Consider the following 15938-nt stretch of genomic DNA (forward strand, 5'->3'; position numbering starts at 1 on the left):
CAGAACCACAACAACTGGTATTTGTGCTAAGCTATAGATTGACAATAAAACCTTCGTAAATCTCTGAAAGTCTTTTGCTGCCTAATTCAGCATATGAATATTGGTCTACGAAACAAGCACAAGTAAGTCATTCCATGAAAGTGTTCATTCTGAGTTACAATTCTAGGTTCACATTCCATGCAAAGGAACATTAGAAATAGGAGCAGAAACAGGCTGCTTCTCCCTCCTGGGCTGCTTTGCCATATTAGTCTTACATTCTGTTCATAGGATGCAAAATACCTAGAAGCTGAAGTTAACAAGGCACATAGGCATTGTGAATTAGTTTGTATTAAAATGTATATAAAGAGGAGCCAGGAAGGCCCGTGTCTAGACCTACTTGTTCCAGAGGTATGTAAGGGCACCTCTGAACAGGTTGATTAGAAAATATCTATAAAGGAGAGTCGGCCAGAAGAGGGTGGGAATGTATTTGATTGGAGAAGCAAACTCTGTGTGAAGAATTAAAGAAGCTGTAAATGTTTTGATCTCTGTATGTGCTTTACAAATATGCTCAAGGAATTCTCTAACATTTCATGCAGTAAGATTCCATCTTAATTCCAAGCACTGATTCCCAAAAGGTTTATCCTTGAACTTTGCCTGAACAAATGCGCTGACCAAATTGTTTCTTAAAAAAAGTTTAATTTATACAAGGTGCAGACATACTTCTGAGTTACACAAAACATAAAGTCGCATAAGGTCCACTTTATAATTGTGTTACAAAGATGAAACACTTTAGATTGGTTCCAGATGTAGATGTCTACTTAAGATGTTGAGTAATGTAACAAAATGGGAGATTTTGGTTCTGTTTGGTTTAAAATATTTTTCTATCAAAAATGTTTAATGGTGTTTTGTCCTTAGCCATTGATATTTTAAAAGAACTTTTACTGTACGTAATCTCAAAGTGTCATCCTTTCAGAAGGTTATAGTTCAAATTTCTCTTTTAATCATTATAGGACAAATTTTAAGTTTCACTGCTAGATTCCTGGGGCCATTTATACATAAGATAAAGGGGAACCACAAAATCTCACATAACGTTGGTAAAAAACCATTATCTACTAGGCATGAACACTTCTAAAGTAGCAATGATTGAAGTTTTGCAAAAATATTTCTCAGAAAATGACTCTGTCCTGCTTGGGCCTGTAACACTGGATGGGGTTTCGGCACACAGGCCTTAATGATTCAGCAAAGGGTCTAGGCTTGAGCTATTATGCTCAGGAACCCACAGCTGGTTGTTTTACAGAGGGATAGTGTTGATCTTGGAAGTTATTTGCCTGGCAGTCCTCTCCAAGCTCCATGCCATAGGAGTAGAAAATGCAGATCCAAATGATACTTTAAAAATTCACGCTATAATACTTTGAAGCATTTTATAACTCAACAGCTTCCAAAGTTACTTTTCACCCACACCCCATGTACGTTTGCTTTGTTTCAGAAGCACAGGAAATTATGTTAACAAAAACACTAATAATACTAAAGCATGATGCCCAGTGATGCACAATGCATTTCTCATTAGTTGTCAGTACATGGGTCACTCCACTGCGATCTGTCAGTGGTCCAGTAAGCAACTTTGTTTTTAAAACTGTCCAGCAAAGTGGAGAAAAAAAACTTTCATCCTATTAAAACGGATTTTATCAAGTATTTAAATAATGACTTAGTGTTGTTACTCAGTTAATGCTTCTGTGACATCTTCCTTAGTCATTTCTAAGTCATCTGTATTAACCGCTTTGCCCTTCCTCTTGCAATGAAGACCAGAGAAAGGGTTGAACCATCCCAAGGAGAAGTTTCCATCAAATGCTGCCTTCATTCCTTCCCATCCCAATTTCTTCTCCCAGGTGGGTGTTTCATTTTTGAGACGCTCTATGCCCTAGAAACAATTATGACAACAAAATATAATGGCTGCAGTGAAATCAGTTTGATGTCAAATATATCCACCAGAACATAATTCGGGGCTTCTCAGAACACTTGCAGCAATAATTTATATTGCATGAGAAAAGAAGTGCTGATTGCTTTCATCCGGTATAAATTGTTATTGATGTAAAGCTGTGACAGCATGCCTTTTCTTTCAGCAAAATGCAAGTTCTGTATTACATACTGATTGTAAATTATAGCAAAAGTCCTTCAGAAAGATAATATATGGTAACCTATTATTAATGCTTTCTTCAACTGAAGACCCTTTGGAAATGTTTTAAAAGCTCCTCAGCAGGCATTTTATTGTGCTTATGTGTCTTATTATACAATACACATAGCTCTAAGTTAAACATATCATTTATTAAGAAATTTCACAGATGTGAGCCATCAAATAAAGACAAGTGCAATCTCAGGCAAACTAACTTTAGCAAATCGCATGGAGTGTTTAATTTAATGTAGGTCATTTCTATATTGAAAAATTGGCAGAGTTGCATAAATAAGCATAAATGCTAATGGGAGCAATTTCTTTACAGAAATAATTACTACTAGAAATCGCTGGAGATTTGGATTAAAATTCCACAATGTCAATTGGAGGAGTTTAAAATCAGCTAATGAAATCTGAATTTATAAAGGTAGTCTTAGTAATGATAACAATGACAACTATCATCAACTGTTGTAAAAATCTATCTTATTCCATCAGGGTAGAAAATCTGCTGTCCTTAACTAGTCTGGCCTCTGTATGGCTTCAGATCCACAGCAACAACGTTGTCTCTGAACTACCCCTTGAAATAGCTTAGCAAGACACCCAGTTCAAGGGCATTTAGGAATAGGCAACAAATGCTGGCCTTGCCTATATCCCAGGAGAGCATTTTTATTTTAACATGGCTTAAATGAGAGGAAAGTTGTGGTAATGATATTCTAACTTTAGGGTGAAATAAAACATTGATTCCTCTTACAATACTTTGTATATACAGTTCATAGCTGCATCCCTACTTTAATATCTGATTAAAAATAATAACCAGTTTGCTTGTTATTCCTAGATGATGTACTTGGGGCACTTCTCCAGTCCACTGAATAATTATTCCTTTCTCAAATATCTGAGACATAGATAGGTCTATGTATTAAAACCATCAGGAGTCAATTATGCCCCATGACCTTAAAAGCTGAGAGTCAGAAAGCTCCAATTCCATCAAGGAAAAGGTGAATATAACCCAGCTCCAGAGTACAAGCAACATTTAGTTAAATGAAAAACGTGGATATTTCACATAGAACATATACCTGGATTATTAAGGGTCAGATATCAGTAAAGATTTTGTGCAGATACCAAGACTACTCTCATGATAGGCTGCAGCGTTAAAAGACAAGAAAAAAAGTCAAAGTTAGTCGAAGAGGAAGAAAAAGGTGAAAAACAGATTTATTCAATCAGACTGAAACTATGAAAATGATGGTTAGATGTTGCATTGATGTTAATGATTATTAAAAATGAGCAGTAAATCTGTTAGATTGATGCATAGTTCCTCTTCTTTATCAGTGTGATCAACAGCTCACCTGAAGGCTGCTCCTTTCGCTATCTCAAAGATTACACATTTTCACCTCACTTGCACTGGAAAAGTCTTCATTCATCTGTTGGTACACGTGTCACAGAAGTATTCCATAATTTCACCCAAACATTGCCAAAGAGATGGAATTTTTTAAACTTACCTAACTCTCCCATCAATTTGTTGACATAAATCAGCTTCTCGAACTGCCCTCTCAGCTACAGAACAGTCCCTAACACTCTTGCCTCAGAGTGAGATGGGTGTGGTTTCAAGTCCAACTCCAGGACTATAGCACAAAGATGGTGTTCTGAAAGAGTGCTAACTTTTGGATGAGATGTTAAATACACACCCATCTGCTCTCTCAGGTGAATGTAAAAGATTCTATGGTGTAAACTTGAAGAAGAAAAAGGAAGTTGGCCCCAGTGTCCTGGTCAAGACTTATCCCTCAGTCAATTTTACATTACAGCTAATCTGGACATTTTAAAACTGCTCAATGTGATCACTTACTGGGTGTAAATTAGTTTTAAGTTTTAACAATGACTATGCTTCAAAATTGCTTTGAAAAACACCACGGTTGTGAAAGATGCTATATACATATAAGGCTCTCTTTTTCAGTCCATTGTTTACACTGTGTAAAAAAAAGATTCACCCTACTTCCAAGTGGATGGGTCTGACCCTATGTAGTATCTGTGACTATCATAAATATCTTACTGATTACCTTGCATTTATCCTTCTGAATTTTGAATAATTTTGCAGATCAGCTCCAGCATAAAATGATTAGTTTCTACAACTTCGCACTACACACTGATGGCCAATACAAGTTGTAAATATGCATGACACAACCCAAGGGTTGTCTCAAATAGAAGTAAACAGAGAAATGGATATCAAGTCTTGGTGGGATGAATAAGGAATTAGAATTGAAGGCCTGTTGCAGAGTGAGATTTTGAGGCTTTTCAAGCAAGAAAAGCAGGGGGATAGAAGGAGAAATGGGGACAAGAAGTCTGCCACCATTGTGCAGTGGTAGGGAAGACATAAGGCCAGAGGAGATTGTAGAAAAAAATGTGGCTGTACTTTGGATAACGGGGATCTGTGGGATGGGCCAGAAGAGGGTAGTGAAATTATCAAATCTAGAAAAGTGTGGAAAAAATGGATGGGAATAGGTGATTTTTGGTCTTTCGATATAGACACGGTGTTTAAAGTTCAGTTAAACAGATGCCCAATGCTTTACAGTCCAGATCAATTGGTCAGGAAATGTGGTGTAAGTAATGGCTTTAGAGTTTATCGTGAGAATGATAAGGTCTTCTGCTATCCTAGGTTGAAAATAGGAGGACATTGCTGCGGGAGGGGGCAGGAAGAGTCCCAGAAATGAATCATTATTGATTATCTCAGCTGAGACATCCTTCAACAGCATGAAGCCTGAATGGAAACAGGCCTCTAATGCCCTTTCACTCCAACTGGGGACTTTTTGAAGAATCTATTTGCTGTTAAATTAGGAACTATCTCAAGGTTCTCTTACTAGTTCTGGGGATGAGGAAACGGGGAAATGAGGAGGCCACTCAGCTCATGAAGTCTCCTTTACCATTCAATACGATAATGGTTTAAATTTGACATCAATTTCAACTTCCTAGCCCCATGTCCCATGATTAGTTTAGTGTGCAAAGTTTATCAGTCTAATCTTGAACATACTGAAAGACTGACCGTCTACAGCTCTCTGGGGTAAAGTGAAAGTTGCATGGTCTTACCAGACCATGGGGCTGCTTTCTCATTAGAGAGACATGACTGGTAGTGTCTTAACCTGAGGGTCACCATGCCTCAGGTTAGGGGAGAGATTGAGAAGGTAACCCCAGATGGTGCAGGAATGAACCCATGCTGTCGATGTCACTCTGCATCATAAACCAGCCATCCAGCAACCGATTAGGGAATACCTGAGATTCACAACCCTGAGTGAAGATATTTCTCATTTCAGTGCTAACTGGGAGCCCCCCTTATCATAAGACTGTGACACATATTTAGATTCTCCGGGAGAGGAAATAGCATCTCAACATCCAGCACTCTACAAATTTTGTACGTTCCAAGCAGATCAGCTCTCACTCTGTGAAACTCTAGGGAATATACTCCTACTCTTCTCAACCTTTCTTCACCACAGGAACAGCCCTCTCAGGCCAGGCATCAGTTAACCTTCACTGCAAATACTCAGTATCAAGTATATCCTTTCTTAGGTAGGGTTGTCAAAATTGTACAATGGGCATTGTACATGCTCTGGGAGCAAATGGACTGCTCCTAATCCATATGTTTGTATATATATGCACACACTATAGATGTAGTCTGACCAAAGCCTGTAAAATTGCAGTCAGGCTCCTTACTGTTATATCCAAATCCCCCTTGCAATAATGACGAACATGTCAGTTACCTTGCTAATTGTTTACCACAATTGTAAGAGCCTGTGGCAGCCATTTGATCCAAAAGTTCTGTTCCAGCATTAAATGAGATTATGGCTGATCTGATTACCCTCAACTGTCTATGCTTTGTGCACAGGATACATAAACCTCTAAAAATATTTAATAGTCTCTCTCACACCCGTTAAAAAGATAGTGTTTTTCCATTCTTTCCACCCAAGCGGATGATTTCTAATAATAAAAGCAAAATACTGCAGATTCTGGAAATCTGAAATAAAAAAAGAAAGTACTGGAGAAAATCAGCAGGCCTGGCAGCATCTGTGGAGAGAAGCAGAGTTAACATTTTGAGTCCACTGTGGTTCTTATGAAGATCCTGCTCAGTTGCTACTGATGATAATTTTCTATTTCTGCACTTGCTACATCATTTTCCACATTTTTGCCGAATTGCCTAATTAGTCTAAATCCCTTTGCAGCCTCTACATTCTCCTCCTCGCTCACCTAGACACAATATGCATGGGAGTCTCAACATTTAACCCACTGCTTCTACTTCTATCCTGCCCAAATGGGGAGAAAGACAATCCAACATGTACTGCCTACAATAACAGCTATCCTTGAACCCAGATGACATAATACAAAAGAAATTTGTGCAACACAAAGTTTCTCTGGTGCAATGCAGTGAAATAAACTTGCCAGATTTGCTTCTAATTGCTTGTCCTTAAGACCCAATTTAAAATAGAGTGCCCTCTTAGAGATACAAAGTGAAAAGTTGGGCTTGTTGGGGCAGAATGCTGATAATAAAAGCCCTACAATAAAAGATGATAAATCTGCAACAACAGGTGAAAATTTTACACTTTCAGTAAAACCCACTAAAGCAGTTTCTTTTCTATATAAACCAATCACTGGATAAGGCAACTACTGATATAAAAAGGGAGTGAGATACAATAAGAAATCTTTAACAGATATTAAGATATAATTACAAAAATGAAAACTATAAGTTATCCACAACACGGATAAATTGAGAGGTGATAATAACTTCCAAGATACTTTCTCCCATTTTTAAAATTTATGTCACATTTATCTTATGTAACATTTTAGGTATGTACCATTCCATGTGGTTTCATGAAATATTTAATATAATTTTAGTTTTCGCTGGTTAATTAATTTACAATGACCACTGATCCCGTTAGCAAACAATGAAGTCAGCTTCAGCATTTACCTTATCCAAAGTAATGAATATTCCTAACATACCCAATGGAAATGTAGGAGATTGTGACACATTGCAGATGGCTCACAGCAGAGAGCAAGATCTGCCATTCCCTCCAATCTTAAACACTTCCAGAAATTCTAAAATGGACCCTTGTTGTGAAGACGGTCCACATAGCTTAACTTGCATCTTAACTAATTCCCTGGCCTCCAATTTTCCACTCAGAGTGGGTATGCACCGTCCTGAATTAGTTCTAGAATGGCCAGCCATTCTTTGTTACCAGACATGTGTTTTGCTAGGTAGTCAAAGATACAACAGGAAAGCTAAACATAGTCCTGTTCTCACTTCCAGCAATGATCTTGAAATAGTGATCAGAAGTTTAAAACCTTGCTGAATGTGCTAGTTAAATCAGGGTGTTCTTGTTTATAAGTCACTGAAAGCTAAAATGCAGCAAGATACTAGGAAGGCAAGTTGGGATATTGACTATTACTGCAAAATGTCTTGCTTCACTTTTATAGAACATGGGTGAGGTCACACATTAAAACTTAATTCAGCCTCTTTACCAAGAAAAGACATAACTATAGAGTGAGAAAAGCAGAAGTTCACTAGGATAATTCCTATGATGAAGTGACTGTCCTTTGAAGGGAGGTAGGACTTGTATTCTCTAGGGTTTAAGGTGAGATGATCCAATTTAAATGAACAAAATTCTTGAAGAGATAAACAGGGTAGATAGGAATGCATTTAGGGCTGAGATGAGCAGGAATTTCTTCATTTCGAGGGTGGTGAATCTTTGGAACGCTCTACCCTAGATGTTTGTGGAAGCTCAAATCATTATATTAAAGACAAAGTTTGATAGATTTCTGGATACTAATGATTTTAACAGATGAGTATAGTATAGATGATCAGCCACAATCTAGTGGCATGGTGGAGCGGGCTTGAGAGGCTGAATAGCCTACCCTGTTCCTATGATCTAGGAATACTAAGGATGTTCGTACAGCATTGCGTGAACATTTACTCAGTTGCCTCCCTAAACTCTGACTTGTACTAGGCTCTCAATAGAAACCTATAGTTCTGTTATGAAGATGTGGGTGTACTGTATCTTTAAAAGAGTTAAAAAGCTAGCAGTGACAGCACCAAGTATTCTCAATTAGATACAATGTAACATGTGGTTCAGCTGCTAGGGTAGCTGGTTGCCTGGAAACAACAAAACAGATTTGAATTAGGCAAAACAGTTTAAATTATATCCTGAAAAATACTAAACTCCAATTCAGTTTGAATTTAGTACATTGACAATCTTAAAAGCCAATGACACAATCTGATGCTTTGGGGGTATAAGATCGGGGAAAATTGAACAGTTAAGAGGAGAACTGTGAAGCCACTAGCAAGTAAAAGACTGCCCAAAAAAATAGCTCTCTGGAGGTACCTTTATCAGTCAGCAACCTGAAGCAGAATCCCCAAGAAAAGATTACCAAAATACAGAAAAGATGTGAAAGCTGCCTGGTTTTGAAATAAGTAGTTTTATTTTATAAATCGTAATTGGGAGTTTTATTGGACTAGTATTATAGAAGGGAAGGTAAAAAGATAGGTTAGAGGAAGGGGTTGTAAATAGTTGTTATGTAATTATTTTGTTATACTTTAAGAAATAGTTAATTTTTATTTCAACTAGTTCTTGGCCTATTGAATTTTCAGATTACTGCATGGGATAAATAGTGTTGCCAGTTTAAATTAAGCAGGAGAGTATACCCCATATTGTAACAGTTCAAACAAGTCACAAATGCAAAAAATGATAATTAAAATTGCATTAAAGCAATTGCTTGCTAAGTGGTTAAGGAACTGTCAGTTTCCTTGTATTGCAAAGTGAAATTTAACAAAATAGAAATACAAGTTTGTAATAAACTTGTGTTTCAGGCATTGGCTCATACAGATCAGCATCACCAAGAGCAAACTGTTGCAAAGTCAGCTAATGCAAGGTTAGACCAAGATGTGATGGTGCAGACAAGAGTTGCATTTCATTGCCAGGAGTACTATTTGAGATTGCTGTGGAACCATTTCCTGGTCGTCCTTCCTCACCCTAAAAAAAAAACACAGGGCATTTACCTTGGAAGGTATTAATGGAGGTCACATGCTATTAAATAAAATCCTTTGTTAAAAGGCAGACCTCTATGCAGCCTGAGTGAACAGGTTATGGAATATTGGTTGAAAATAACAAGCTATAGCTATCTTAACACAAGCCAAATGCAGTGCAAGTAAACAGATACAGACACTCGATACAGGTGTCAAAAATAATGCTGCAGTCAACCAGAACAAGGCAGCTAATGTTGAATTAACTGCATTCCTTTGGACAATGGCTATTGTTAAGAATAGCATCATGATTAAGGAGTATCCAAGTTTATAATGGTTAAGCAAAAGGCTCTTGTAAGCACAGTGGCAGTGTTCCTAACTCTAAGGCAAAAGGCCTAGATTGAAGTCTCACCTGTTCCACAGGTGTATCTAATCTGCCTATCAAGACATTATAAAATATGAGTGTTAAGCAGGGTTGCCAGAGTTACAGGAAGGGAAAAGTAGTGAACAGAGTGACCTTGTGGAGGTGAGACCTGTTGGTTATACTGGAAAATTCCAATTGAATAATAGTGGTGGTTCCAAACATATTTTGTGACTAAAAATAGATTGTAGGAAAGTACTAAAAAATGAATAGAATGGTGAAAGGTGATTTTGGTTAAACTGAAGACAGCAGAATCCACAATTTTTCATCTCCCAGGCTGGCAAGTGTTGTTAATGTGGATGTATTTTGCTTGTGTTTAATACGATTGCTAAATCAATAGAAAATAATGGACAAAAAATGACTTGTTGACTATTAACAATGAGACGTTTTGGACCCATCATTTAGTAAGTTTAGCCAGAGCAGTTCGTGTAACGATAAGCCCTGCTCACCCAAAGTCAAAAAATCCTGAATAAATGAAGGATAAGGTACTTGGTGTTTAATTAGGTCAGTTGCATAGTGGTGATTGTTCAATCTTCAGTGAAAAATGTAAACCTTTATGATTTTCACTAGTTTCCTAGCTTGCCATTTTTAGCTACACCCAACTCTATACCAAACAGATTAATCTCAATTCCTGTGTCTGAAATAACCCTAAAACCCAAAGATACTTTGTTTTGTTCCTTTAGTACTGTTAGCCATGCAGATCAGTAAACACCAGCTAAAGCCAAACACTACACAAATTATTTGTAAAATGTTTTATTTATTCAGTAATAGCACCCAACTCACACAGTATTCAGATTGCATCTGAAGCAAACAATTAGACAAACACAAAAATCCCAAGCCCCATGTTAAATGTATTCTTCAGATGTAGTTTTGTTTTCTCCCAAATATACAGAGGTCACAAGATTCAGAAATAATGATCTAATTGCATTTTTGGCAATGCTGTTATATAACAAAACATTTAAATCAGTTATATATTATTTCTGCAAAGCAAATTCAATTGGCAGCTTTAATGCAAGACTAAAACCTTGAGTTTTGTTGACTTGATTTTAAGTAATGCCTCGGATGGCCCAAGTAATACACGAATATTCATTTTCTGGATTCCAGCATTGCAGGAGATGTCTTCTTTTCACAGCAATTTTAAAATTTTTTAAACAAAAGCTCAATTTGTTTAGTTAAGTTCTATTCCCACATCAAAGTTACAATCCAATTTTAGAACTGCTCAACTCTTAAAAGCATCCAACATGTTGGGTCGTGAATTTTAAAAAAACTCAAATGTGCACGTGTATTAATTCAAATCTTCTTGCATTTATTAGAAGACAATATCTCCAAAATCCCACGATATACAAAGACAATAACGATGATATTTATTGAGGTACTCCTCTAATTCTGGCCTGTTTTAAAACAAAAACTTCATACTAGCAGTCCTCAAACTACAGTCTACTACTTTTACGAGGTATATATATATGCTAGGGTACAATTGTTCATGTACTACCTGCCCTGACAGAACCTTCAGCAAGTAACAGTTTTTAAAATGGGTCTAGAGTGCATCACTACACTATCCAATGTACGGACTACATTGCAGTGCTCAACAAAAAAAAAAAGAGGATTTTCCGGTTTTCTATTCTGGGAGCTTCAGAAACCACCATGGCTGAAACTGACCAACACTTAACTGGAGTTTCAGTAAGAAGAGGTCTTCAATACATTTAGACACAGCCATTGGATTGAGCTGATGGAGATTTAAAGATGCAATTTCAATCTTTTTTGTGGCCATTTTGTATGTACCCATGCATGTCTATAAACTTGACTAAATGCATCAAGAATTAACAACTTCAAAATAAACATTTGGGAATGCAAATAATTAAAAAGACAAAACAGAATCTTGAACAAAATTTGATCTAGCCCTAACATTAGCCTATTCTGAATAAAGCCCTCTGTTTATGGCACGAATAGATTGTGAACATGGGAGCATTGCCACAGAATGGCTATAAAAACTTGCTGTTTGGTAGGGTTGGTCAGGAACAAAGTCAACACCAAGCCCTAGGAATCACTTCACTTCAATCCCAGTTCTCAGTTTTAAAGTTGTACTTGTGGACTGATATGACAAGAAGCAATGTTTTCATCACATTAGCACATCATGGACACTGGTTCAATTTAAGCTGTAAAAAGACAAATCTATATATTCTTGTTGGGTAAGGTACATGAATGGCGGGACAGTCCTGAGCAACTGATTTGCCTATTCCTGTTCCAATTTAAGGAAAGAAATGACAGCTTGGAAAAACATTGAAAAAAATCCACAACAATGTTTAAAAATAAATGAGGTAATAGACGGAATTTTTCTTTAAAAAGATTTTTTAAAAATGTCATGCTTTTAAATGTAACTTCTGAATGTGTATAAAAAAGCCATTTTGCCTACAGTGTTTGGAAGACTGAATTTACTCTGTCTGCTGAAAACTGCAAATATTAGGGATGAATAAATTTATACAGGACAACATCAAGCAATAATAGTTTAACATTATGGACAAGCTTGTAGGATTAATAACTAAAGTTCTTAGCATATTCATTGTTATGTTGACTTAACATGCTAAGGACAAGGAAAATGGAGATGGGTCAGACAAGAGTTATAAAAATTAACATCCGAAAAAAGTAATTTTAAAAGATGCAAAAGAAATTGTATCATGTTGACAGTCCACGTAACAATGATTTTGGCACATCACAAAACTGGATGGCCACATAAATTAGATGAAATCCTTTGTCACAAACATGTACACCATGAAAAGAAGTGGAGGAAGAGCAATGCCATCAGGTGTGAACCAATATCAGTGGATACACCATTGCATTAAAAGCTCTTTCCATAACCTTGATTATCAATCTTCATTTTACAGGATTTGTTTAGTAACGGTCAGTTTAAAAGGCCAAGTGATTTCCTAACAAGGAGGGTCATCTGCTTCTTTGGTATAACGTGGATCGCACAAGACCAACACTGAGGGGGCAAGGCCAGGGCACACCACTCTCCCACTATGGATCAAGTGAACCAGAGTGTAAATTATTCACACAAGAGCAAATACAGGACAGAGTAAGATCAGGAAGTCAGCATTTTGAAGGCTACAAAGTAGGGACAGAAAATTTAAGCAAGCAGTTTCATCTCATCTGTGATTAGCATTTGCACACCTTAGCAACACCCCATAGCACTCAATAATTACTGTAATACCAGGTTAATAAAGGCAGCTTATACTTCAGAACTGTAACTGCTACAGAACGTTTAGGTATAAATCAATAAAGGCAAATCAAGTCTAAAGAATTAATCCAGACCCTATTATATATCCTGAAGTTTCAGAAGGATGCCTGATCCTTAACAGTACTTTCAATCACTTGATTTACTTCAGCTTCCTTTATTTCAATTTTACAGCTCAAACTGCAGACTTTAGAAGCCTGCTTGTATCATACAATATCCCAGTGTCGGAGAAAAGGAAGTTTGACATTTTACTGTCTTATTATTTTCATGGATCAAAGACTGCTGGAATAAAGTCGAACCATGGCGTGCACCTTTTTCATCATCCATGCTTCTAAAAAAACACTTGGATCAGGAAGGATACAGTCGCTTGTAAATAACTTATATAGTAAGTTATGACTGGTACTTGTGAAAATAGTTATTAAGTAACCAGTTTGAATTGGATTGCTGGCCTAGGATGACTCAGACCACATACTGGTACGGGTCTACCTTCCCTTGATCTGGAGTTGCGAATGGACTGAGCCATTCTATTGAAAATGGATGACCGAACACAGCTTTCATATTCATCCATTTTGTTTTTTTAGCCCATCTTCTCTCTTCCTTTTTCAACTGCTCTATTCCCTGGAAACAGAAATAGAACAGCTTAAATCACGTAGGTAAGATTGTGGGGGGGGGAGGACTTTTCTACCCACTACAAACAATACCAGAACATACAATCAGCAAAGGTCACTGACACTCAAGTGAACATCCAATTAAATTTTCAGTCAGTTAAAAAACCCAAATAGTTGTAGTTAAGCATATAATTTTCAATTCCCCCCAACCTATTTACAAAGGGTGATCATCTCGCCTTCTAGTAAGTGGCTGCCCAAGTGATTGATTTCCCAGTTTTTGGTCAATCTCATTTCAGAAACTGGGAACAGCAACATATGTAGACTTCAAATTCTCCTCCCACCACTGTTCAGAAGGATTGGCTCTGCAGGTGGCCTAGTTGGGACTTAGCCACTGACTAGCCAAGGGGAAATTAATAAGGATGCCCCAATGTTCTACCATGATGCAGTACAGCTGGGCACTGAGATGCTATGCCATCAATCCAACTGTTGATCACATTTTTAAACACACATCTTTATAGGAGAAAATTTCAAATCAATAAAGTCACTAATTAGAGCACATGTGACACATCACAATATATAGAAAACTACATGAAAATGGTCGGTTATTCTTGGGCACAGTCTTATTAAACTGCTACAGCAAGTACAAAGCACTTTAGCAAAATAACACTACAACATCAAATAGCCAACAGGTACACATTCAATATTTTGCATTTATAAGGTGCCTTTAACAAAATAAAACACCCCCAGAGGCTTCTAAAGAACAAAGTGACAAAAATTTATACTAGATTAAATAAGATGACATTTGGTCAGGTAATTAAATGTTTGGTTAAAGGAGGGTTTTGAGGGGGTGTGGTTTAGCAGAGAAGGGGAGGAGAAAGAGGGGAAGAGTCACTAACAGGGAGAGAATAACGGAGTTTTGGACCCAGACAGATGAAAACATTTGATATCATAGCTGATCTCATCTGAGCCTCAACCCCACTTTGTCTGCTCCCCAAATTCCTTGAAATGATTCTATTTAAAAATCTGTTTATCTCTTCAAAGTTACTCAATACCTCAGAGTTCCAAAGATTCATCGCCCTCAGCAAAGTAATTCTTCATCTGTTTTAAATCTTCTACCCCTTATCCAAAAACTATGACCTCTCAGTAAAAAGATAAAATGACTGGCGGTGTGCGAATATTTGACTTTCACTTGGCCATTCACCTCCTAAAAAATCATGGACCACTTATCTAACAATGACAGTTCCCCAGCTGTGTTTGGGCATGGAGTACAGGATACAAACTGCTGTCCCAAGTGTTGCCATTACCCACCTGCTTTTTTCATTATCCAGCCATTCATCTCCCTATAGGAGCACATATGCAATTTCTTTCAGCATGACACAGGGGCAGCTAGTTCAGAGATATTTCAAATGGTCAACATTGCTGTAAGTTTGGTCAGATTTTCAACGAGGCACACATTTACAATCAAAGTCATAACAGCACGGAAACAGATCCTTCGGTCCAACTTGTCCATGTCAACCACATTTCCCAAAGTAAACTAGTTCCAATTGTCTGTGTTTGGTCCATTTCCCTCTATATCTTTAATGAATAGGAAATGTCCAAATGTCTTTCAAATGTTGTAACTCTACCTGCATCTACCACTTCCTCTGGCAGCTCATTCCACATATGAGCCACCCCTCTGGTCCCTGTTAAATCTTTTCCCCCCTCAACTTAAAAATATGCCTAGTTTGGAACACGCCCACCCTAGAGAAAAGACCTAGACTATTTACCTTATCAATGCCCATGATTTTGTAAACACAAACGGTCACCCCTCAACCTTCTACGCTCCAGTAGAAAAAGTCCCAGCCTATCCTTAAAACTCAAACACTCCATTCCCAGTAACATCCTGGTAAATCTTTCTGCACCCTCTCCTATTTAATAATATCCTTCCTATAGCAGGGCAACCAGTACATCATATTTTAAAAGTGGCCTCACCAACATCCTGTACAATTTCAACATGATGACCCAACTCCAATATTCAGTGGTCTGAGCAATGAAGGCAAGCGTGCTAAACACCTTAACCACCCTGTCTACTTGTGACCTTTTTCAAAGAACTATGTACCTGATGAAGAAGCAGCGCTTCAAAAGCTAGTACTTCCAAATAAACCTATTGGACTAAAACCTGATGTGTAATTTATAACTAATGTACCTGAACCCTTAGATCTCTCTATTCAACAACACTATCTAGGGCCCTCCCATTAACAATGTAAGTCCTGCCCTTATTAATTTTACCAAAATACAATAGCTTGCATTTATCCAAATTAAACTCCATCTGCCACTCCTCAGCCCATTAATCCAATTGATCAAGATCCCTTTGTAATCTTAGATAACCTTGTACACTATACACTATTTTGGTGTCACCTGCACAATTACTAACCATGCCTCCTATATTCTCATCCAAATGTTTTACATAAATGACGAATAACAGTGGACCCCGCACTGAACCCTTCAGAACACAGCTGGTCACAATCCTCCAGTCTGAAAAACTCTCCATCACCTCC

At 37.4% G+C, this 15938-nt stretch overlaps 1 protein-coding gene across 6 annotated transcripts in view; it reads right to left on the reverse strand.

Moving 5' to 3' along the window:
* Window positions 1-655: 655 nt before the first annotated feature.
* The window catches only part of LOC122564528 (palmitoyltransferase ZDHHC3), a 34188-nt gene continuing 18905 nt past the window's right edge, over window positions 656-15938 (reverse strand). For 3 of the 6 annotated variants that reach the window (XM_043719571.1, XM_043719569.1, XM_043719570.1), the window contains exon 7: window positions 656-1897. In XM_043719571.1, coding sequence (XP_043575506.1) covers window positions 1694-1897 — 204 coding nt within the window. In that variant the 3' untranslated portion in view covers window positions 656-1693. Of the gene's footprint in view, window positions 1898-3219; window positions 3287-9024; window positions 9151-10298; window positions 13412-15938 lie in introns of those variants that run through there. The other 3 variants (XM_043719574.1, XM_043719573.1, XM_043719572.1) reach the window with 3 other exon arrangements.

This window comes from Chiloscyllium plagiosum, chromosome 29 (assembly GCF_004010195.1).
Source record: "Chiloscyllium plagiosum isolate BGI_BamShark_2017 chromosome 29, ASM401019v2, whole genome shotgun sequence".
In the NCBI taxonomy this organism is placed as follows: Eukaryota; Metazoa; Chordata; class Chondrichthyes; order Orectolobiformes; family Hemiscylliidae; genus Chiloscyllium; species Chiloscyllium plagiosum.